The 24,400-nt window shown below is 42.6% G+C and overlaps 1 protein-coding gene across 1 annotated transcript; it reads right to left on the bottom strand.

Annotated features, from left to right (window-relative positions):
- Nucleotides 1–710: 710 nt before the first annotated feature.
- On the bottom strand, nt 711–4,773 carry LOC147663372 (uncharacterized). The gene is made up of 2 exons (XM_086950490.1): nt 4,299–4,773; nt 711–1,489 (listed from the first exon to the last, which is right to left on the bottom strand). Exons 1-2 carry the CDS (start codon nt 4,771–4,773, stop codon nt 711–713), a joined length of 1,254 nt encoding a protein of 417 aa, XP_086806616.1.
- Between the last annotated feature and the right edge of the window lie 19,627 nt (nt 4,774–24,400).

Here is a 24,400-nt window from a genome sequence, read left to right as displayed (position 1 = left end):
TGTGTAAGAGGTGGTGCTTCAGTGTACAGCATGTTTGGTTTGGGTGCAAAGCCAGTTGTGACACTTCTTGTGTGGTGATGGTGAACATTAGTGTAGTTGTCTTATTCCATGTACTACTCAGTGTACCATGACTAATGCGACTATGGTGCCTACACAGGCACATGACCAATATTGTGGCATTACCACAGGGTAGGGCACATGAATGCAACATGCACTTCTTTATGGCCCAATTGATGTGTTTGCAAAGGAGTGTTTGCAATACCCAGCTGTACATTATTAAATAATTATATTTTTTACCAAATTATGTCACCCTAAAGTTTGACATTACAAGATTATTATCACAGTGTAATCACTTTTGCAAATATTTCTATTTCTGTTCCACATGTGTGTACTTTTCTCATCCAAAAATGTACACAGTACAATCATTACATGTTACACACTTGACACAATTGAACAGTGTTATGGACACACAGGTGGTCATGAAGAACTTGTTGACAAGTTTGACTGTGTTTATCAAACAACATTTTATTTGAGGGATGAGATTGTGATTTACACATTCTTAATTTCAGAATGTGTATTGCTTGAGTGTTTCATGCCTGAACATTGAGTTGTGACACATTTTTTGTAAGACAGGTGTGTAATGTCAGACATTGTTCTCCTCAGTGAAATGTTTAGTGTGTTGTCCTGGGACACCTGTGTGCAATAGTAGTTTACAGTCCTCTCTTCCTTTGTATTTTTATGGAAAATTCATCCTCTGAGTCTTCACTTTGTTGAGTAACTGCAGGGCATGGTGTGCTACTGCTTCCAGCAGCAATGGCAGAGGATGTTTGAGTGTACACATGTTCCCTCGAGGTTACATTATCCCTTTGTTCATTCAGCAAAATTTGCTGGTTTTTGATGACCGTCAGCAAGTCTGCATGAAAAGCTGTCATGGATGACAGGAAGAGGTCTTGACGTTGCTGCATGTCTCTCATTTGGTTCGCAATATCTTGCAGGTGCTGGGCTATTTCCCTGCTTGCATTTTGTGGTGGCATTTGAACATGCCTCTCACTCATGATCTTAGAAATGTTTCCCAGAGATTGTGATAATCCTGGTGTTTGTGTGGAAGTGCCTTCATCTGTGCCAATGTTTGCCAAATCTGGATTGATACTTTGTAGTATGGATTGCAGGATGGTAGCGATACTTGGCAATGCCACATGTAGCTCACTGAGGAGTTCCCGCTGAACACTTACAGCAGAACTTTGGAACTCTCGTTGTGTGTTCTGCCACTCATTAATAATGTTTGTTGTGGACGGTACAGGTGGTGTTGGTGTTAAAGTTTCACCTTCAGCAGCAACCACATCGTTGTCAGACTGTGGAGGGGGTGTGGGGGACCGTATGATGCTTCTTTCCACCTCATGTGTGTCAGTGTGAATGTTAGGAGGATTTTCTTCCATATCATCCGAGACAATGTTGTCATCCAGTTGTTGTGCAGTTGATGCAGCATCCACTAGGAAAAAATGTGCACATGTGTTAGTAGTGTTGGGATGTTTAATTGTAGAAATGTTTTATCAGAGCAATGACGTGTGCACTCATTGGTCAACACTGCTATAGTAAATTGGTTGTGTGAATACAGGGTGTTTGTCTACTTCCAATACATAGAATTGATATGCCTAATTGTAGACATTATCTACATTGCAGCCCATGGGTACAGGTACTCACTCACAGTCTCACACACCCTCTTCATGTCATGTTTTTTGTATGCCTGCCTATCACAAGCAAAGGACACAGTTTGTTTGGGATATTGTTGGAATATTTTTTGTCAAGACGGGATTTACAATAGTCTACAATTGAGAGTGACAGACAGACTGCTTTGTACACATTATTCATTACATTGCATTCAAGCAATGACTGAGTACAATACACATTTCCAACATATTGTATGCCATTATTGAACACAATCTCTTATGTCACTACCATTTTATGAATGATTGTATGAGTCAACCTACAATGATGACAAGGTAACTGACATTGGGTGTAGTTGAAAATTAACTACCCAGGCCCCAAATACACAACAAATGACAGTTGACACTGATGCAACAAATGCCATGGCCATACAGACACAAAGTCTGAGGAAGATATCTGGTCTACAGTACTGAGTGCATGATCTTTCATGAGCAATTGCAGTGTGCATATCATATCATTGTACACACATAGAACACAATGGCATACCAAAATTAATTATTCACAGAATAATTCAATACTCATGGTAGCAAAGCTCGTCTGATATTTTGAATGAAACATGGGATGGTGTGGTGCAGGGTTGTTGCTGAAAAGTGCTGTGAGCCATTGAGGTAGACCCAAACCCAATGTGGGAGCTGACTGTTGACGGTTTGCTCAATGACTTTGGCAGGGAAAGGGAGGAGTGGAATGGGGCGGTAACTCTTAACTTCTGTGTTGTCTGCTGTGGGTTTCTTCAGGAGGGTGCTGAATTCCACATGTTTACAAAATTCCATGAAGCTAGCAGAGTTGAGGGAGCAGTTGATGACATCTCGGAGATGGTGCACGATAATGGAGTGTGCTTAGTTGATGATGTGGTGTGGACAATGGTTCGTTGGCTATCATCATCAGGTGGATGGTGCCTTAAGTGGTGATGGTGTTCCAGGCGAATAGGTTGTTGGTGGGTGTTTCTGTTTGCAGGTGGGTGGGGTGGACTGATTCCCAAAGGTGTTATGTATGTCAGCAATCCTTTTGGATGATTTATTAGCCGTTTGTGATGGCTATGGTCATGTTGGGCACTGACGTCCCTTCATCCAGGTTTCTGTAATAAATTGTGGTGCAGATTTATGAGGCCCGTGCGCCTCCTTGCGCCGCAATTGCGTCACCTAATGTGATGCAACGGCGGCACAAACAATGCGCCCTATTTACAACGTGATGCATCTAGGAGATGCGTCACGTTGGAAAGCCCTGCGCCATGAGGAGGCGTTCCTGCACAGGGGGGGGGGGGGGGGGGCATTCCTGGGCATGGAACGCCTCCTAAAAGTGGCTGAGTAAAATCGATGAGATTTCACTCTGTCACTTTGTACATCAATTCCTTACACCTGCTTGAAACAGGCGCAAGGGTGACACACCATGCATTGAAGAGCTGGCTCCTGTGCATTGTGGGAGTCAGGTCACACTTGCGACATGACTCCTGCAATATGCCGCCCGTACGCCAATAGATGCGTCAAGCATCTTCACTAACTTGCACCATGGTGCGCCGCATCATAAATGCAGCGCACCATGGGTGGCGGAGCAGTGGCGCACTGTGGCACATGTTAACTGGTGCATCCCTGGGGATGCGCCAGTTAACATTAATCTGCCCCGCAATGTCTGGCAATGTGGTGTTGAGTAGGTTCCAAAGTTCAGTTGCATGTGTCTGAACTGAGCAGGTGTTCAGCATGATACACTTCAGGTGATTAGTTATGGAGCTCAGTTTGAAGTGTGAGGATTTGGTGTGGGTCCTGATGCTGTTCAACTTGCAGGAGTGGCAGGTGAAGGGTCCATGGGTGAGTCCTGGTGTGGCTTGGTAGCTGTCTGTGTGACGGCCGGAGTTCCATGCAGAGAGGATAGCAGCATCATACGTGATGCAGATGGAGTGGGTTTTAGAGGGGACAGGGGGGTCTGGCGCTGGGCACAGTCAAGGTGCAGACGGGTGTAGACAGGCTTACCTTTGGCACACCTTCGGCACACATAGGGCGCTTATACTGCACGTGTACCCTGCGCGTAGGCTGTTGTGACATAAGTGGATGGTGCTGGGGTGCATAGCAAGCGGGGAGCAGCTGGGATGCGGGAGCGGGTTGGAGAGCCGGGCTGGGACAACAAACATACAACTCAATGGCATCAAGCAAAAACTGAAACAGGACAAGATTGTAGGGCAACCAGACAATCACTATTAAATGGACAGTGTCACCAGCACAACCAGGCACTAAATAAATTGTAGTAGGCAAAGCAAGCAGTGCACAGATCAATAATTAATGATGACCAGTCTTGCAGTGAAACACTATGCAAACAATGTTATGAGGCACAATGAATTGAAGGCAGCAATGGGCAAATGAAAACACAGCCAATTAACAATCACGCAGTAAGCGCTACGATAACAATGAGATGACATTAATGAATTCTCATTTACATATGCATTTACGCATTAGTGTGACTGACTATTGTAGTCATTGTCATTGTTTAAAATAATACTTGAACTATCGTGGGAGTGAGAACATTTATAGCTGCTATTGACACCATCACCCGTCACAGGGATATGCACACTTATTTGTACTTACCTGTTGTGTGTTCTGTCGTTTCTCTTGTGACACTGTCCTGACCGGAAATTCCTATTACTATTTCTTCCGGGATGACTTGTGCCACTTGCTCCTCTAGTTCGTCGAGGTCCTCCTGGTCTGCTGGGCTGCCTCCTCCTGTTGCTAAGGCTGCCTTGCGGTTTGCCGCTAGTTTTTCTTTGGTGCGGCGCTTGTAATCATGCCACCTTTTTTTACAGTCAATGACTGTCCTTTTGGCCTGTCCTACACTGTTTATTTTGTGAACAATTTGCTTCCAGATTGCCTCCTTTTTGCCATGGGGCAACTTTGAATTAATGAACAGCTGATGCTGGTACCTGGTGACCTCTGCCACCAGGATTTCATTCTCCTCATGGCTAAAATTAGACTTGCGTTTACGTTTGGCGTCAGCCTGTGCCTCTGGACTTTTGCTTGCAGGAGTTTCCTGGGGGTCCTGGCTGCTGGTATGTGCTTGTTCCATTTCTCTTCTGTGATCCACAGCTATCGCAACAGCAATTAGCGTCACGTATCCAGCTGCCTTTTAACGCATCCCGCACTTTAGAGTGTTGCGCCGGCGCCGCAATGGCGTTGCGTGTCGCAAAAAAAGTTACGTGACTTTTCCTTACGTTGCGTCAGGCTGACTTGCGGCACTTTTGCGGCACGTACGTCACGTCATCTGACGCACATTGGCAAGTTGCGACACGCTGCGTTCACTCATTGATTTGGCGCTTCCCCATTGACTTGCGTCGTCGCTGCGACGGCGCAAGACTTTTGACGCAACTCTACGTTGCGGGAGAGTTGCGTCACTCATCATAAATCTGCCCCCAAGTGTCGATATTAGAGGGTCCCATTAGGAGGAAAGCAAGCACAAAGAGTAAAAAAACATCCTTGACAATTTTGCAGCTCTTGTCTGAAGATTACTACAGAAGTTATTGGCAAAGCACCAAACTTCCCCTGACAAAAGTCGGTCTAATCGAAGTTCTAGGTGCAAGAAGTAAACATTTGGGACAGAGATCGAAGCAAGGGGATGGAGAAAATGATGGGAAAAAAGTGCACAATTGTGCTGTGATGCTTCCATCACTTGTAAATTCCACCATATATACAACACAAACAAGAACTGACATGACACTTTATCTTGGATTAGGAACATCAGATAGAATTCCCTGGATAGACCACCATCTTGGAAAGACCTGTTTATAAGTCCCCTTTTCTAAAACTAATGGCATCAGTTTGGCATATGAAAAAGAATCCCAAATTTGGCATTGTTTGCCCCAGCGATCAACTCTTCAGTTCCTCTGCAACTAATCTCTTCCGAAGCCCCTCGTGGGATACACACGTTCCCTCCAGCTGACCACTATCACACAATAGCCAATGTCATCTAGGTGATGAGGAGGTGCAACTATGCGTTGGCTGTGACTCCCAGCAACATGCTGTTTGGATGGTGTGGAGCTCACTATCCTGACATTAATGAGTGCAATCTCTGATACACTCTCTGCACAGATGTAACACAATTTTCATTAGTGCAAGTGCTTTGCTTTTAACCAGATCCTTGTATACATTTCAGAAGGTTACAATTCCAGCTGGCACTACTCCTGGGGCTGATTTGTGGAACATGGACAGGATTTGATTTCTACTAAATTAAAAAAGTTGTACTTGTAGCTTGGAGTGTAATATGATGTGGAACATATGTTATTGATATGCCCTAAGTTATGATGCATAGTAATTGTATTTCTCTGTACAATGCTTTTTCTCTGTAAAGTAGTTCTTTAAGATTACAAGCTGCTGTAGCATTATCATTGACTTAGCTTGTTTTATTATGGAACTTTAATGATGGCTCCTCTGCCGCACTAGAAAGAGAGCCCCAATTCAAGGCATATGGTATTAGTGGGGACTGTGGAAGCGCCCACCGCAGCACCCATTGCCCTTCCCTTTCATTCTTAGCATACCGAGAAAGGTAGCCTTATTTACAAGGCAGCGTTATCCACGTTAAGAGGCTTAACACTGCTTTGTAAATAAGGTAAAGCCCCTATCACCACAGGAACATCGAAAAAAGTGACAATCCCAATGCGATAAGGGCTTATACATATGCCCCGGTGTGTCTCGTTCATGACCCATAGTAAAAATAGTAAGGCCCATGGCTGGTTTGACAAACAATACACCAGGGCCAGTAAGGAGCTTAGGAAAGCGTTACAGAAATGGCTAAAAAGGAGGAGGTACATTCAAGAATTAGGAAATAAACTAATTCTTTCTAATAGAAAGAAGGAACTCCAGGAGCAGGTCTAGGATAAACTAGCATGGGATGCAGATACTGGAGACTGCACTTTGTTTTGGAATACCATCAATTCCATCAATTCCCCTTTCCCTTTGCTCCTGAAGCTTGGCAGAGACACTTTGAAGGAATACACTTTGACCCCCCACAGCATTGGCACTGGTCTTATCCAGACCCCATTTATGAGGGCAGGTTTTGCACCATTGGAATAGATTAGTATTGAAGAGGTTACAATTGCACTTACAAACAGTGCCTGTGAATAAGCACCAGGGTTGGATGGGGTACCTATCATATTTTTTAAATCAATTTTTATGGTACCCATATTAAATAAGGTATGTAATGCTGCAAAACACGACCATTTCCTCACAGTATGGAGCGATAGCACCATTGTACCCATCTTAAAAAAGGGAGATCCAAGGTGCGATCACCTGATATCTTTATTAGTTTCTTTTGCAAAAATAAAGGGCAGGGTGATTTTGGCCAGGTTGGACACTTGGGCACTGGATAATCGTATATTGACCAGCTGCCAATATGGGTTTAGGATAGAGTGGACATATTCGTCTTTGCTTCACAGTCTTGAGTAGTGTGTTTGACTTAATGAACCATGCCAAATTGTGGCAGGATTTAGCTGATATAGGTGGCTCAATCAACATTATATGCCAGGTTTCAGAGTGGTATGCCTCCTTAACAGCCTGTGTGCGGTTTGGGAGAAATGAGGAGCGCACTGACGAATTCAAGGTGACATAAGGCATCAGGCCGGGTTGTGTCTTGGCCTCTTTTTTATTTTTGTTGAATATCAATGGGGTCAAAGCCTTGCTTCAAAGTTATCGGGGCAGATTTATGATGCCCTTGCGCCTCTTTGCGCCGCAATTGCGTCACTTTATTTGACGCAAACAATGCGCCCTATTTACAACGTGACGCATCTAGGAGATGCGTCACGTTGTAAAGCCCTGCGCCATAAGGAGGTGTTCCTGCGCAGGGGGGGCGTTCCTGCGCAGGAACGCCTCCTGAAAGTGGCTGAGTGAAATCTATGAGATTTCACTCAGTCACTTTCAGGCCAATGCTGCGTCAAAACCCTGGGCCTGCTTGAAGCAGGCGTAGGTCTTGACGCAGCATTGTGAAGATGGGGCACCCCCGAGCCTTGCTGGAGCTGCGTCGCGCTTGCGACGCAACTCCAGCAATGCGCCACATTTCCGGCACAGATGCGTCACTCATCTGTGTCGTTTTTGCACCATGGTGCGCCGCATTTTAAATGCGGCGCACCATGGGTGGCGTAGCTGTGGCGCACTGTGGCGCACATTAACTGGCGCATCCCTGGGGATGCGCCAGTTAACATAAATCTGCCCCTAAATGTAGATGCACCAAAAAGTGGATCTCGTCCTACCCTGAACTTATAATACACAGATGATGCGATGGTGTTGTCTAGGACTGTAAATGGGTGAATGTCTGACTAAATATCGAAATCAAAAATATCGAAGTACAAAAATATCGGGACAAAAATATCGAAGTCAAAAATATCGGAATCCTATCCCTAACAAGGTAAGTACAAAAATATCGAAAAAATAATATCGTAGTACAAAAATATCGTAATTAAAAATATCGTTTTTTTAAATGTATTAATAATAATGTAAAAATAATTATAAAATACATATAATGTTACAAATATTAAATAAAAATATTCAAACATAATTTAAAAATTAAAACTAATACGTATACATTTAAAATAAATTAAAATCTTAATAATTAAATGTAATTTTATATTTTTTTATTTCATTTAATTGATTTAATTTAAATTTATTTTATTTTTACCCTGTACGACTGTACCCCAAAAACACAAAACTGACCCTGAACCCTAAAAATACCCCTTTACCCAAAAACCCAAAACTGACCATGAACCCAAAAAATATCCCTGTACCCCAAAAACCCAAAACTGACCCTAAACCCTAAAAATACCCCTTTACCCAAAAACTGAAAACTGACCCTGACCCCTAAAAATACCCCTTTACCCAAAAACTGAAAACTGACCCTGAACGCTAAAAATACCCCTTTACCCATGAACTGAAAACTGACCCTGAACCCGAAAAATACCCCTTTACCCAAAAACTGAAAACTGACCCTGAACCCTAAAAATACCCCTTTACCCATGAACTGAAAACTGACCCTGAACCCTAAAAATACCCTTTTACCCAAAAACTGAAAACTGACCCTGAACCCTAAAAATACCCCTTTACCCAAAAACTGAAAACTGACCCTGAACCCTAAAAATACCCCTTTACCCAAAAACTCAAAACTGACCCTGAACCCTAAAAATACCCCTTTACCCAAAAACTGAAAACTGACCCTGAACCCTAAAAATACCCCTTTACCCAAACACTGAAAACTGACCCTGAACCCTAAAAATACCCCTTTACCCATGAACTGAAAACTGACCCTGAACCCTAAAAATACCCCTGTACCCATGAACTGAAAACTGACCCTGAACCCTAAAAATACCCCTTTACCCATGAACTGAAAACTGACCCTGAACCCTAAAAATACCCCTTTACCCATGAACTGAAAACTGACCCTGAACCCTAAAAATACCCCTTTACCCAAAAACTGAAAACTGACCCTGAACCCTAAAAATACCCCTGTACCCATGAACTGAAAACTGACCCTGAACCTTAAAAATGCCCCTGTACCCAAAATTAATTAATATTATTTAATTACCAATTAATTATTAATTAACAATAACAATAAAGTAAATATATTAGCACATTTGCTGTAATTAATTTAATTTAATAATTAATATTATTTTGCACAATTAATTAATTAAGAATAACAATAAATTATATATATAAAAAATCACTATAATTAATGTAATTACATAATTAATAATAATTAATTACAAACTAATTAATAATTATAAATATGTTAAAAATTATAATAATTAATTAACTAATTAATAGAAATTAATTACCAATTAATTAATAATTAAAATATGTACAAACTTATATCATTAATTAATTATTATTAAATTACTTCCCACCCTATTCCCCTATAAACCCATAACCCGCTACAGAACATATTTATCAATTAATAAATTAATTAAAAATAATAAAAAATTAATTCTCAATTAATTAATTAATAATTCCTACTAATTAATAATTAATTTAACATAATTAAATTACTTCCCACCCTATTCCCCTATAAACCCACAACCCGCTTCAGTAGTAAAAGACAATATTTAATAAAATAACATTAAAAATAAATAATAAAACATAATAAATACAATATAATATACACTAAATTTATTTAAAAATTGATATTAGTAACATCAAAGTTATTAATTTCGATATTATTAACATCGATATTTACAACTTCGATATTACTGATATCATACCAATATCGATATTTAGACTATCGATATTACTTACCTTCGATATTTTTGTATTTCGATATTTAAACTTCGATATTTTTGCATGTCGATATTTAAAAATCGATATTTTGTCTGTGTACCAAATGGGTATCAGCTTTTAATTGATAATTCAGTATATTTTATGGAGGGTAGAACTTTCAAATTAAATTTGACAAAAACATACACCATGATCTGTAGTAAGGAAAAGAGTAAGTTCAGGGCTCATTTTGTGCCAGGCCAAAAGTTAGAATAGGAAACGTTTTTAGTTATTTGGGCATCCTATTTTTACAGGATGGGCAATGGGGACCTCATTTAAAGACCGTAAATGTAAAATATATTTGCGCTTCTCATGTAGTTTTTAGATTTGCCAAGAAGATAGATACAAAACCCATTAAAAAAAGGATGAAATTGTACAAAAGTAAATGTCTCCCAGTTGTTTTATATTTAGGCACCGATTTGGGGGCACAACAAATAGCAAACAGATTCAGGTCTAAAAAAATGCTATTAAATAATAATAATAATAATAATAATAATAATAATAATAATAATAATAAGGAAGCTTATAAAGTGCCTGGTTACGCCCACCGGCGTGTCCCCGCGCTGTAGTAAGTGAGAGATCATAGAGCTCCATGCCCAGACTAGAGACGCCCAGGCCTATCAATGAAGGAACAAGTATGTTTTAAGCTCTCTTCTAAACCTGGTCTCGGAGGGTTCCAACCAAAGCTCGAGAGGGAGTTTGTTCCAGCTCCTGGCCGCCAAGAGCCGGAAAGATCTGCCACCCATCCTGGCCCTCTTAACTTTAGGGACAACCAACAAGCCGGTCCCACTAGATCTAAGGTACCGTACGGGCCTGTAGACAGTAATGAGACTCTGCAGGTACCTAGGAATAATACCTTGGGTGATGCGGTGACATGTACAAAGGGCCTTAAACACAATTCTCTTCCTGACAGGGAGCCAGTGAAGAGCGGCCAAGACTCTTTTAGAAGGAGCCCTTCTCGGTTACCTAAGGACCAACCAAGCTGCCACATTTTGCATCACCTGAAGCCGGTTAAGACTTTTGACTGTGGCACCCAGATACAATATGTTACCATAATCTAAACGTGTAGTAACAAGTGCATGTACTAGCGTCTTCCTGGCTTCTATTGAAAGGAGGTCCATAGTTTTGCATAGACCTTTCAGGACACCAAAGAAACGTCCCCACCACACGTCTGATATGAGGTTCAAATGTGAGATCAGAGTCTACCCATACACCCAGGTTCTTAGCCTGGGAGCACGGCATGGGGACTGGACCTAAGCAAGACGGCCACCATGCCGATGACCACACAGACGCCCCCCTACCACCACGAGCACCTCTGTCTTGCTACCGCAACCTCAGGCAGTTGTTGGCCATCCAGGAGGCAAGCTCCTGCATGCACGCTCTGAAGTTAAATGCCACTAGACCCGATGCCCGTGATTGCGAGATAACCAGCTGTGTGTCATCGGCAGATGTATGACGTTACAACGCATACATTCACAACGCATACCATCACAATGCAACTTTTACAATGCAGGATCCATTACAACGCATGCGATTACAAAGCATGCCATTACAACGCAGATGCTACTACAACGCATGCCATTACAACGTAAGTATAGGTAAGCATATCATTTTATTAATATAAATTTAATTTTAATTCAATTACAATTTTTTAAAATTATTTATTTAAATTAATTGTAATTTTTATTTATTGAAATTTAATTTACTATTCTAAATCTAGGGGGTGTAATAGTAGGGTAAGTGTTGGATAGTGTAGGGGTAAAAATTACTATTCTAACTCCAGGGGGGTGTAATAGTAGGGTAAGTGCTGGATAGTGTAGGTGTAAAAATTACTATTCTAACTCAAGGGGGTGTAATAGTAGGGTAAGTGCTGGATAATGTAGGGGTAAAAATTACTATTCTAACTCCAGGGAGGTGTAATAGTAGGGTAAGTGCTGGATAGTGTAGGGGTACAAATTACTATTCTAACTCCAGGGGTTTTAATTAAAATAAATTTAATTTAATCAAATATTAATTTTAATTACTTAATTTAAATAAAATTAAATTAACATTTTCAAATGTATTATATTAAATTAAAATATGATTATTTTAAGAAATTTAATAAAACAATTGTAATTAAATTAAAATTAAATTATTATTAATAAAATTATATACTTACCTATACTTAGGTTGTAATGGCATGCGTTGTCATAGCATCTGCGTTGTAATTGCATGCATTGTAATGGCATGCGTTGTAATGGATCCTGCGTTGTAAAAGTTGCGTTGTGATGGTTGTTTCCCGTCATAGGCATATAACACAATCCGGATTCCAAAACCCTCCACTATACTCGCCACTGGAGACACATATACATTAAATAGGGTGGGGCTCAGTGTGGAGCCCTGAGGCACCCCCTGATCCAGTTTCATGGCTTTGGAGTAGTGGGCGCCCTCCTCTGACCTGAAAGCTATGTTCCGTCAGGAATGATTGTATCCATTTTAGCCCCACGCCTGAGACACCGCCCTTGTTCAGACACTGTAGCAAGGTGTAGTGTGCTACAGTGTCAAAAGCGGCGCTCAGGTCCAAAAGGATGACTAATTCCTTAGTGGAATTTCCTGCTGCTCCAATTCTCTCAGCATAGTAAGCGGCCTTGCCCCGTCTAATAAGCCAATAGTACTTTTCCGTTTTTTTACATATTCCAGCTTGGCATGACTAAGAAAGCCTTTCCTCCACTGTCTCTCCAGGTGTTTACATTCTGTCCTAGCCAGGCGCACATCATCATTGTACCAAAGTGCAGATTTCTGTGATCTATTCAACACTTTATTCTGTCGTAGCGGGGCTACACTGTCTAGGGCTTCCCTTATGCGTCTTTCTAGATTGAAGCAGGCCGTTTCGACGTCGGTACCCCCTGGTGACCCTCCTCGGACCAGAGCTTCATTGAACTTAGTCTGTGAGAAGCCTGCCCATTTACGACACGGGTGGTTTAGCACAGGTTGCTCGGGGGCTCTAGATTCTGGGATCTTTACCACAAAGGGAACAAAGAAGTGGTCGGACCAGGGGATAGGAATGGGAGTGGTCACTTCAACTCCCTCCCAATTACTGAATACTGGATCCAATAAATGGCCATGCTAATGGGCAGGGGCATTAGAATTCAGACCTAAGTGCAGTGACTGTAGTTCCTGACATAAGTCTGCAGCCCCCCATTGAGGGAATTCTCCAGATGAATATTAAGGTCCCCCAACAATAGGAATTTATCATTCCAACAGGCTACACTCAAACCGTGCATGTGGGACAGGAGGTCTATAGAACAGGAGTCCATTCACCGTAAGGTGAGAGCTGACCCCAATTATAAATAAGCCTGCATCACTATCAGCTATGGTTGTAGATTCCAGTGAGCAGCTCAATGGGTGTTTAAAGACAATGGCTACCCCACCGCCTCTACCAGACATCCTTTCAATCCTGACTATCATGTACCCAGGAGGGAGGGCCTCGATAATTTCTGGCTCGGAATCGGAGTCCAGCCATGTCTCCGTGAGGAATAGAAGGTCAAGTTTTCTATCAGCGAGTAAATCAATGATGTCCAATTTATGTTTGCATATGGATCTACAGTTCAGCAGACCGCAAGACAACCCTGTCGCCCCTTGCTTTAGCTTACCTGCAGTGCTGTAGCTAAACGGGCAATAATCACATCCAACGTCCTGATAGACCTTCATACTATGGCTATACGAGCTAGGTATCCTGGGGCGGAGATTGTATAGTTGTGCAAAACTCCACTGAACTCAAGCATTATTTTGGCCAGGGGTTACCTCCCCGGTCCCCGAACGGCCGCAGATGAGCGCAGACGGGCTTGCCTTAGGCGTGCCCGCTGCGCGGCCTCTCACGCACGTACCTTTTATCCAGTGCTGCAACCACTAGACTGCTGACCGCAACCGGAAGTGCCTGAGCTCTCCCTTCCACACCCTCCGCGCACCGGCGCTATTCGCCACATCGGACCTGGACGGGGCGGAGGGACAGTCGAGCAAAGACCCCCGGAGCATCCTGTCAGCCCCACCCTCCCACTGGCAAGCTTCTAGACCAAAGGTACGTTGTGGCAACACAATTTAAAAAGAGAGTAGAGCAATTTAAAAACGAAGTAAAACAGTTGCAGTATTTAAAAAAATATCGCTAACACAAGTGGCCTGAGCAACAGCAGCAGCTTGTGGGCTCTACCACCACCCACTTACCACCAAGGTAGACTTTTAGCTGTTCTGCGATCGCCCCCAGCTTTTTTAACCTTTAAAAAATTTGACCTCTTGCACATTGAGGATCACATTCATCACAGTGGTATTATTAAATGGCATAGTGTGTGGGGTAAACAAGGCATAACATTTACGAGAGACATTATAAGAGATTGCCTAGACTTGATCAGTACGAAAAAATTCCCTGGTTACGGTATATAAATGGTCCATTGAAAGAAGTGGATGAAATTGCAATGTTCGGGGTCCAGCTAATGCCCTGTATTTTAGTAAGAAAGAACCTAGATTTATTTTTCTAGGACAAAGGGGGGAGGGGCAAAGAGAATTAAGTCAAAGAACCAAGGTGAAAGTGGAGAATTACTGTAAGGGCCTGATAAGACAAGGGATACAGGGTTATCTCATCAGTGTGATTACTAACCAGGATGGATTTTATTTGACTAATCTATGTTTTCAACTAATCAACCACATCGTTGCATTTCCCGAATCAAAGGCATGGCTGTAAAATGTTCCCAATTGCCCTTGTGATGGAAAATCTAGGCATTCCACAACGCACTTTATGCTGTTTTGCAAATTTGATAAAGATATTAGATTAACTGTATTATGCCTCTTATTTTTTTCTCAGGGTCTCTTTTTTCTTCAGGTGGCTTTCATTTTCCTTAGGGAATTGCCAGATGTTTATACGTGTCATGTTATTGCAACATACATCAATAATGCAATTTGGAGACGCAAAACATTTGGTCATCTGGAAAGGTTGTGATATGAAGTAGATTAAGTAAAGCCCTGGATTGTTATGCCCAAATAAGAGTACATTTTTAAATAAATTAACAGTTAAGACCCTTTGCGCAGTTTTAAAAGTGATCGTGGGTTTTATACAAACCTTTTTATTGGCTGGATCATTTTTATTACACTTTCTGTATTTTTTAACAACAATTTTATTATTTAAAAATTCATACTGAATGATTTAGCATCGATTATGCTAACATTTTATGAGGTGCATTTTGTTAATTGCAGGTATGCCCTTTGGACATCATCTTTTAGATATTAATTTGCTCTTATAATAATTTGCTGGCTATGTCAGAGAGCTTGTTGTGAATGTGTAATTATATAAGTATCCTGTGTACTTTTTTACATTGATCTTACGTATTTAAAACATTTTAGCCTGGCTATGGGAGATAGTTTTAAATGCATGCATTGGCCCATTGTGCTTGTATGGATTTCCTGCTAAAATCCAAATAAAGTTTATTAAAGAAAGAATTGACTCAGATTTTGAAAGTTAAGTAAGAAATAGATTTGTAATATTTTTTGAAATTTTAAGCAGAGATCGTAAACAAAGGTTTTAATTCCACCTAGGCCTGTTCATATTTCAAAAAATCTATGTGGGAGAGAGAAATTAGTCTTCCACGCAACTTCCCAAAATATAGCAATGAAAAAACCAATAGGAGTGGAGAGTATCAAAAAGGGGACCAACACTAAAATAGTTGTAAGACCCTCAATAGTACTGTTCGGCCAGAGGTATGTTTTGCCATTGACGTACTTACTGATTGTCACATCATTGGGTCTATCCTCCACCAGGAATAAATGTCTCACGTGCCAGAGACTATCTGGGATCCATGGTGTGAAAAATATGCTTAAAAATACCTCTTACCTTCAAGTTCATGTGACTTATCTATCAATAAAAAAAGAGTAACGGTATGATTAAAAGAAAAAGAGAAGTGAATGGGGAAATATTAGGTGACTCTCACATCTATAACTGGAAAAACCAGGTCAACTGTTTCAACCTGCTTTGCACCCTTGTGGGTCGATGACTTTCATCGGACCAAAGGCCTATTTTTATATTCCTCCTAGAAACCATTGAGGATACCTTCCCTTGGTTGTAGAAATGTTCTCTTAATAGCGAATTGGAGGACACTCCGTCCTTTCCTGGAAAAAGAAAAGGGGAACAATATTTTATAAAGAATTTTCGTCATGCTATTTCCTTACAAATTATAACATTCAATAAACCTACTGTTTTATTTATATTTAAATATAAGTGTATCTCTGTGGTTTGCATTATTCACGTATGTAGGCGTTCTAACTACTGCTCAGGGGGTCAGAGAAGTGATAAGTTCTACTGGATCTTGAAAGTATTCAAGTAAAAATATCTTTTTTTATGTTTATAGAGTGTTAAAATAAACTTATTGTCGAGTTTATTAGAACTTTTGACCACCGATATCTGGGGACCAGGTGGTTTTGGTATATCTGAACATTACAACAGGAAAAATGTAATTCTCAAGTTCCACAGTGCATGACAATAGAAAATGATCTGACTGATGGTGCAGTTTAATGAAAAAAGAAAATAATTATGGGGCATATTAACAAGGATGGCGTCAAAATTATCGCCGGTTTAGCAGCAGAAAACTGCAGCTAAAGCTGCGATAATGGGCTTGATAATATGCCCTGGATAATTCCAATAGAAGCCCAACATGGGCTTCTATGGGAATGTACCAGGGCATATTATCAAGCCCATTATCGCCGCTTTAGCGTCAGTTTTCTGCCGCTAAACTGGCAATAATTTTTAACACCTTCCTTGATAATATGCCCCTATGTTCGCGGCAGCTAGTCAGCAAAATGTGACTTCTTATTGAACTGGACACAACCCAAAATACTTGTTTTTGAAATGGGGATGCAACGGAAATCCATAGCTTTCTACTTTTAACAAAACGTTCTTTTTGTAAAGGGATTTTGTTGTTGTTGCCAGCCATATACCTTAGGTTCCACCCCGGTAGGGCTCCATAGGTCTGTGGAGAGAGGCAGACATTCCTTATAGAAAAACAGGATGGAGAAAAAAGACTGGAGAGAAACGAGGACCGATAACAGATTTCAAAGACATGTTCCTTGTCCTAGGTTGCCCTCTTGGTTGGTCATTTTACCGCAGTTCGAAATAGCTTCTCTCGGCATCTCTTCCAGCCTTCACCTTGCAGTAAGTTGCTATTGAGTTTTAAAGCGGCGTATGCCACCAGGTGTTGTCTATTCATCCCGAAAATGTACGGCAAGGTTCTTATGATGGTGCCCCCGGGGTCCTATGGGTATTATGTGGTTACGTATACTCAGAGAATGGTATTTAAGTGGTGACCTATTGCAAATATTGCTGATCTAGAGGTTTATATTAAGTGAAAGGGACTTTGTAAATTTATTTTCCTAAATTTGCAAGTCCTTGATTCGGTCATATGTTTTTTTTTGGCTGATACGAATGACAATAGGATATAGTGTTTGCCTTACTTCTTCGGCATGACCTTATGGACCTAGGGTTTATCTAAACCTTTTGTTAGTATTAATAGGGCTCAATCATCTCTCTGGATATGTCAGCTTTATGTTGCCTGCTTACTCATTTTGGTATTCCCTCAAGGCAATTAGTAGCCCTAAAGTTAGGAGTCAAATTCAAATTCAAAAATAACTTTATTCGGTATTTGTCAAACACCATAAAAGCAAGCAATGCAAAATACATTTCAAACACAACATTAAAAACTTGGTAATTAAAACGAAATCACTGCAACAAATACACTTTGTTACATTTATCAATCAATTAATCTAATCTTACAAGCCATAAAATCTTTTTATAAAATACATTTGGTAGGAAAATAAGTTCATTGGGTTGGAACGGTTGAGGTAAATATAGCATATTTATGTATTATATGGTGTTATTAGGCACAGAATAATACTCATACAAACCCTCAGCCTTCTAATCACTTCTCATGGTTCCTCTGCATTTTATAATGAACGACAGGAATTTTATCACCACTACAATAGTAAGCTCATCTTGGAGCAAATACAATCTATGGAGAGCAGTTTTACAACTTCTCAGGCCCCACAGCTTTAATAGTGGTAACAGGTGTTTTTTCCTTCCCCACTGGTAGTACTGGCAGAAAAGAATACAATGTATATTAGACTGGGTGGCTACTCCATCACACGGGCATTTTATCAAATTCCCAGACCAGTCATTTGGAGCAGGGAACGTTATTAGCCTAAAAAAAAGAATCCGCCCTCATTCGTGCTAAGAGCATTCTGTGATAACATGAAAAATTTGGCGCCAGATAGGGATGAAGGCCATGATCATGGAGGATCTGGCGATGGGCTACGATGGTAGACTTATTCCCATCTAGATAATATCTCCTCTCCTCCAGTAGACCAAGACATGTCTCTTTTAATACTTTTTTTGACATTTGGGCACATGAGGTTGGGTTTAAGAAGAATTCTGGTTGGCCGATGGAATTCAAGAATTTTTTAACATAGGCCAGCCATGGCTGCTTAGAGCCCTTGGCTTGCTGCAGGCAATCATGAATTACTTCCCTATTGAAGGTCGTGTCCTCGCAATTCCAAATCTTGTACCACAGCATGACTGGCGCTATCTTTATCAGATCACTAATATGGGATCTGTCAAGTTCATTGTGGCATATGGTAGTAGATGTGGAACGCGGGACTCCTAAAAGATACCTCAGGAAAGCATTTTCCACCCTTTGAATTTGAGAACTGTCTGCAAGTCCCCATATCCCCGCCCCATACACAGCTGTAGACACGCATTTTGCTGCATAAATCTTAAGTAGTGTGTCTACCGGTTTCCCGCCGAGTCTTTTAGCAAATTGCTTGACCGCCCCTATTGAGCGGGCAAAGGCCAGGTTCCGGGAGGTGATCGCTGCGGACCATGTCCCCATATTGTTAAAAATAATGCCCAGGTAAGAAAACGTTTTAGACATAGCTATCTTTAAATCATTAACAAAGGTTTTGCAATCAGGAACTTTTTTACTGGTGGTACATGACATCGTGAAAGTTTTCCCCACGTTTATTTTTAGGCCTCTAGAGCTCATGAAGGTTGCAAAGCCCATTAATGCCTTTTGGAGTCCCCGCTGTGTGCGGGCCATGATCACCGCATCATCGGCGTATAACAATAGTGGGACTGCGAGACCATTTATCTTGGGGTAGTCCACCTCCAGATCAGACAAAGAAGCTGCTACCTCGTTGATGTACAGGTTGAATAGAAATGGCGCAAGTATGCAGCCCTGGCGAACACCCTTTGCTATGGGAAATTTTCTAGTTTGCTCGCCATTTTTGCCAAATCTCACCGTGGCGCCTGCATCTCTATACAACTCCTGGATGAAACTTAAGATATTTTTATCTATCCCCATTGTGGTCAGAGTTTTCCACAGCATTCCATGATCCAAACAATCAAACGCCGAAGTTAAATCAACGAATGTTGAAAACAGATTCCCTTTTTTTGGTCCAATATATTTGTTCATTATGAGGGACAGGTTTAGACCCTGCTCTATGGTTCCCAAACCAGACTTAAAACCATATTGGAATTTTGAGAGTATCCCATTGCTCTTAGCCCAGGTTTGTAATTTGGTTAACAACACCCTGCCTGCTATTTTCATTAGGTTATCTAGCAGGGAGATGGGGCGGTAACATTTTGGGTCTTGTCTGTCCCCTTTTTTAAATATTGGGATAACTATTGCTTCATTCCATGTGTTGGGAAAACCTAGTTTAGTGTAAGCATTCAATACATTTGCTAGTAAGGGGGCCCAAAGATCTACGTTCCCTTTAAACAAATCAATAGGAACTCCATCAGGTCCAGGGGCCTTTAAACTAGCGCTCTGGCAGATAGCTTGTTCCACGTCTGCAGGGGTAAACATTACTTTTAGTGGGAAATTTTCCTGAAGCGGTGAAAGAACCCCTCGCCCCGCATCCATCTCATCTTGTCGATCGAAGCAAGTGAATCTTTCTTGTAGAGGGAGGTAAAATAATTAACCCAAACATCTTCTGGTATGCCTATTTCCATGGTGTCTGCCTTCCTATCCAGAAAGAAGGGGGCATTAATTTCTTTCCAGAACGACGTGTTGTCCCTTAAAGCGCTTGCCTTTATCAGGGCTTCCCAGGCTGCGTTTCTGAGTTCTTTCTGTCTAGTTCGAAGGGTCTGCTTATAAGCCTGTCTCGCTTCCTTAACCAGGCCGCTATCCCTAGGGACGATCTTTAAGGCCTGTAAGAGGGCTTTGTGTGCCTTAGTACAGGCTCGATTGAACCAGCCATGTAATCTTGTGTCATCCCCTAACTTTAATTTTTTAGTTAACTTGGCGTTTATTGTGGCTTTGATCCCTTCATACGCCTGTATTATTAGCTCGGGGTTGGTACTTGGTTCCAAACAGGTGGCAAATTGTCTAGATTCTTTCCGTACCAGGTCTTTTAGAAAGTTTGTAGGTTCAATTTTTGCCCATTTAATGGCGTAGCCATTTTTTCTGGCCAGCGCCACTGAATGACCATGAAGTATATTCATAGTACTTGTTTTTTGGGTCCCCGATTTCCCTAGACTAAGGGAGGTGCTGATAGGGAAATGATCGCTTATTGCTAGCTCCTCCGTATCAAAACCCCCCACCCAGCCTTGATTCCTGTTAGAGACTAAAATAAAGTCAAATACAGTGCCTGCCCCATGGCCAAAAAAAGTTGTCTGGAACGCTACAGGTGGCTGACAGAGTTCATTTGCAAAGGCAAAATCCCACTCATGCATGAGTTGATTTAACAGGTTGCCCCCTGTAGAGTGTTCAAAGTGCGTAGTTGGATCCCCTTTTAGGTCAAAGATGCCACAATTTTTAGTTTGACTATAGGGGCATAAGTGGCAATTAAAATCCCCTGCTATAAGTAAGCAGTCTGCCGCCTGCCCACCTTTCTTTAACAGTGAGTCCAACTCCGCTATTAGGGTTTTAACCTCAACTTTTGGCGCGTTGTTATAGAGGTTGATCAGGAAAAAGGAGCGCCCGTTCGATTTAATAAACAGGCCTTGTAGTAAGCTCCCTACGCCTGCTTTTGGTCCGCTTGCCTCATACATACTCTGTTCTATATTGCAGAGGTTTGAAGTGAAAATACACAGTCCCCCAGAGCCTCTGCCTCGGTTGCCCTGAATCGAGGGAACATAGAAAGTGCTAAAACCCTCGATGTGGGTCTCATCTGGGTCCCAGCACTCCTGTAGGCAGATTATGTCCTGCCTTTCCATAAAAGTTAGAAATAACTGGTCCCGCATTTTTTTTGCCAGCCCAGCAATATTCCATGATGTTATTTTTAATGAACATTTCCCCTCATTGGGTGGACTCGGTTCTTCCTGACTAGTTAGTGGGACAATGCCCACGGGCAGGGCTCCAATCTCATTGTGGATTTGACTCTTAAACTTATCTACTGTGCTCAGATGTGAATGCATACAGGTGGTTTCGGTTATGGGCTCAGGTCCGTTCTCCTTCAGTGGCTTACTAGATTTCTCTGTTAGATGCTGGCCTGACAATTTTACACCACCCGTGTCATGATCTGATGTAGTCTCAGTCATCACGGGATTAGTGCTTTCTACCTGGGAAAGGACATCATGGATCTTAAATTGGGGAGCTAAGATTACTGATACCCCTGTAATGACCTTTATTGGTCAATCGACCATATCTAAACAGTCGTATCTGTTCCTTGTAGGAGCCCCACTCCAATAATCAGGATTTGGGTTTCCTCTACTATAATACCAGGGGCGAGAATCCCAGCCTCTGTTCCAGTGATTATTGTTATTCCTGTTTCTATTTCTATTGGTGTACCCCACCTGCGTCCATGGCCAATCTTGGTCTTCGTCCCAACCAGTTGTATCACCATCATTGGGAATATTTAAAGGTGGATAGAAGAAGGAAAGACGCTGTACGTCAACCCCCCCCCTTTTTTCGAGCGCTGGCCAGGAAGAAATATAGTCAACCATGGCAGGATCGTCACAATTGACTATAACACAGTCACCCTGTAGGCTTTTTTTCGTGTCCCCAATCCAATACACTCTTCTCACTGAATTTATTCTGCTAAGATGCGATGGCTGTATGGGTCTGTTTTGACTTAACCATTGCAGAACTTTGTTCCTCAGTGACCACGGGGGCTCATCCGAGCCGTCTGGCAGTTCTGACACCCCTGTTAGGACGACAGTGTACGGGATAGCCTCAGGTGGCAGGTGAAACGGCCGCCTGAATCTAGTGCCCGTCCTCTGTTTTCCCTGAGATTGGGGAGGCTGTTTTTTTTGTGATGTGTGTGCATTCTCCTTTAGATTAGCTAGCTGAGTATTTAACGCCACAAGGGCTGGGGTGGGTTGCGCATTATCACTAGTGTTATCGGATTGGCCCTTCCCTTCTACAATTAGGGGTTTAGGGGTGTTTTGTGAGTTTGGTTTGACACTTTTATTAGTCTGGGTGTTTACTACTTTATCTTGAACACGGGGCTTTGGGCACGCCGCTGATAAGGTAAGCGGTTGAGCCGGTTTAGCAGGCTTTGGGCACGCCGCTGGTAAGGTAAGCGGGTGAGCCTGTTTAGCCGGTTTACTTGGCTCTTTGGATTTCCCCTCCCCCGTATCTAGGGTGCCCAGTGACTTCTGAGTAAATGCAGGAGTATTTAATTTTGCAAGTTGTTTTTCAATTATCCTTATACTTTTTTCCAAGGGTTTCAGATGATATTTTAACAATTTCCCCATGCTATTTGTAAGAAAATCATGTAGTGTCACACATGTGGTGCATGGTTTGTGTATACCACCTGCAGCGCATAGTGCGTCTAGGTTCCCCCGTGACTCAGTGTTCCGTGGGGGCATGTCAGGGACCACTCTATATGTGGGTGGGGGGGTTTGCAGTACTACAATATTGTTACTGTTCATATTCAGGTTGCAAGGATTTGCACAGTTAGGTGGAGCCGATGTAATCTCCTGTAAAATCAACCCCTTACTTGACCTCTTAGGTATGGCACCCTCCCTTTCACCCGTGGAGTTGGATTCTAATGCCATGTCTTGATTGTGTAGGAGTTGCAAATCCGGGGTTTTTTCCAAGTCCTCCACAGAATCAGATCCTAATGACAATTGTGTTGCTGACAGGTCCACAGTATTTGGAACTGTGTGAACTAGTGCACTTGCTTGATTCAACAAGGGAGTGATTGGACCCTTGTAACTTGGAGTTTGTGCTAGAGCCAAGGGGCCCAATGACGATCTTTTTCTAGCAATCTCCAGTTCATGTGACACCCGACGATCTATCAATTGGATGGTATTGTCGATAACTGCATTGGCTTTGTTCAGAAATAAGTCAATGGGTCCGGTTATGTCAGTAGTTTTGTCTGTCTTTTTACTTCTAGTGGCTCTAGTCATGGTCGGACGCTATGCAATAATGATAGGGCAAAAACAGACAGGTCTCACTGTTGACTGGGATGTGGGTGTAGGTCCCCGCAGTTATATATCAGAACAAGTCTAAGAATGAGAAATAAAACTCAAATACTGTGGCCCAGACCAGTCTCTCACAGTCTGGAACGGGCTGAAACGGGCCCGCCCTTGGCCCGGGCTTCGCCTCGCGCTTCTCCCCGCGCGCGTCCCGCGTTGCGTGTGATGGTGTTCAGTTTATAGGGAAGTTCACGCACGGGGGCATTGCCGCCGGGGGAAGAGGCACCAGCTGGAAGAAGCTAAGGCTTCTGGTCCTCGCAGTCCCCCGGTGCAGGCAGCCAGCAAGATGGGGTCAAGCGCTCGCTGGGAGCAGTTTAGCAATCCGTCGACCACGGACAAGCTCCCACCAGCGGCGCGACCTCACAGTTATCGGTTCAGAACAGGGCAATTACCTCCGTTGGAAAACAAATGATCCTTGGCAGGGAAACTCTAGAAACAGCGTGTGTGAGCGGCACCCGCGGAGCGGGTGTCGCGAAAAGTAAGTAGGCGGCAGGTAGGGGGCGTTGCCGCCGGGGGAAGAGGCACCAGCTGGAAGAAGCTAAGGCTTCTGGTCCTCGCAGTCCCCCGGTGCAGGCAGCCAGCAAGATGGGGTCAAGCGCTCGCTGGGAGCAGTTTAGCAATCCGTCGACCACTGACAAGCTCCCACCAGCGGCGCGACCTCACAGTTATCGGTTCAGAACAGGGCAATTACCTCCGTTGGAAAACAAATGATCCTTGGCAGGGAAACTCCAGAAACAGCGTGTGTGAGCGGCACCCGCGGAGCGGGTGTCGCGAAAAGTAAGTAGGCGGCAGGAAGGGGGCGTTGCCGCCGGGGGAAGAGGCACCAGCTGGAAGAAGCTAAGGCTTCTGGTCCTCGCAGTCCCCCGGTGCAGGCAGCCAGCAAGATGGGGTCAAGCGCTCGCTGGGAGCAGTTTAGCAATCCGTCGACCACGGACAAGCTCCCACCAGCGGCGCGACCTCACAGTTATCG

The sequence above is a fragment of the Lissotriton vulgaris genome, unplaced genomic scaffold (genome assembly GCF_964263255.1).
Source record: "Lissotriton vulgaris unplaced genomic scaffold, aLisVul1.2 SCAFFOLD_7180, whole genome shotgun sequence".
Classification (NCBI taxonomy): domain Eukaryota; kingdom Metazoa; phylum Chordata; class Amphibia; order Caudata; family Salamandridae; genus Lissotriton; species Lissotriton vulgaris.
The sequence above is the reverse complement of the archived record's forward strand: the minus strand, read 5'-3'. Positions and strand labels throughout refer to the sequence as shown.

Coding starts and splice junctions, on each gene's coding strand:
- LOC147663372 (XM_086950490.1), bottom strand. CDS start 4,773: ATGGAACAAGCACATACCAGCAGCCAGGACCCCCAGGAAACTCCTGCA. Junction 1,490..4,298: donor AACGACAGAACACACAACAG/GTAAGTACAAAT, acceptor ATTTTTTCCTAG/TGGATGCTGCATCAACTGCA.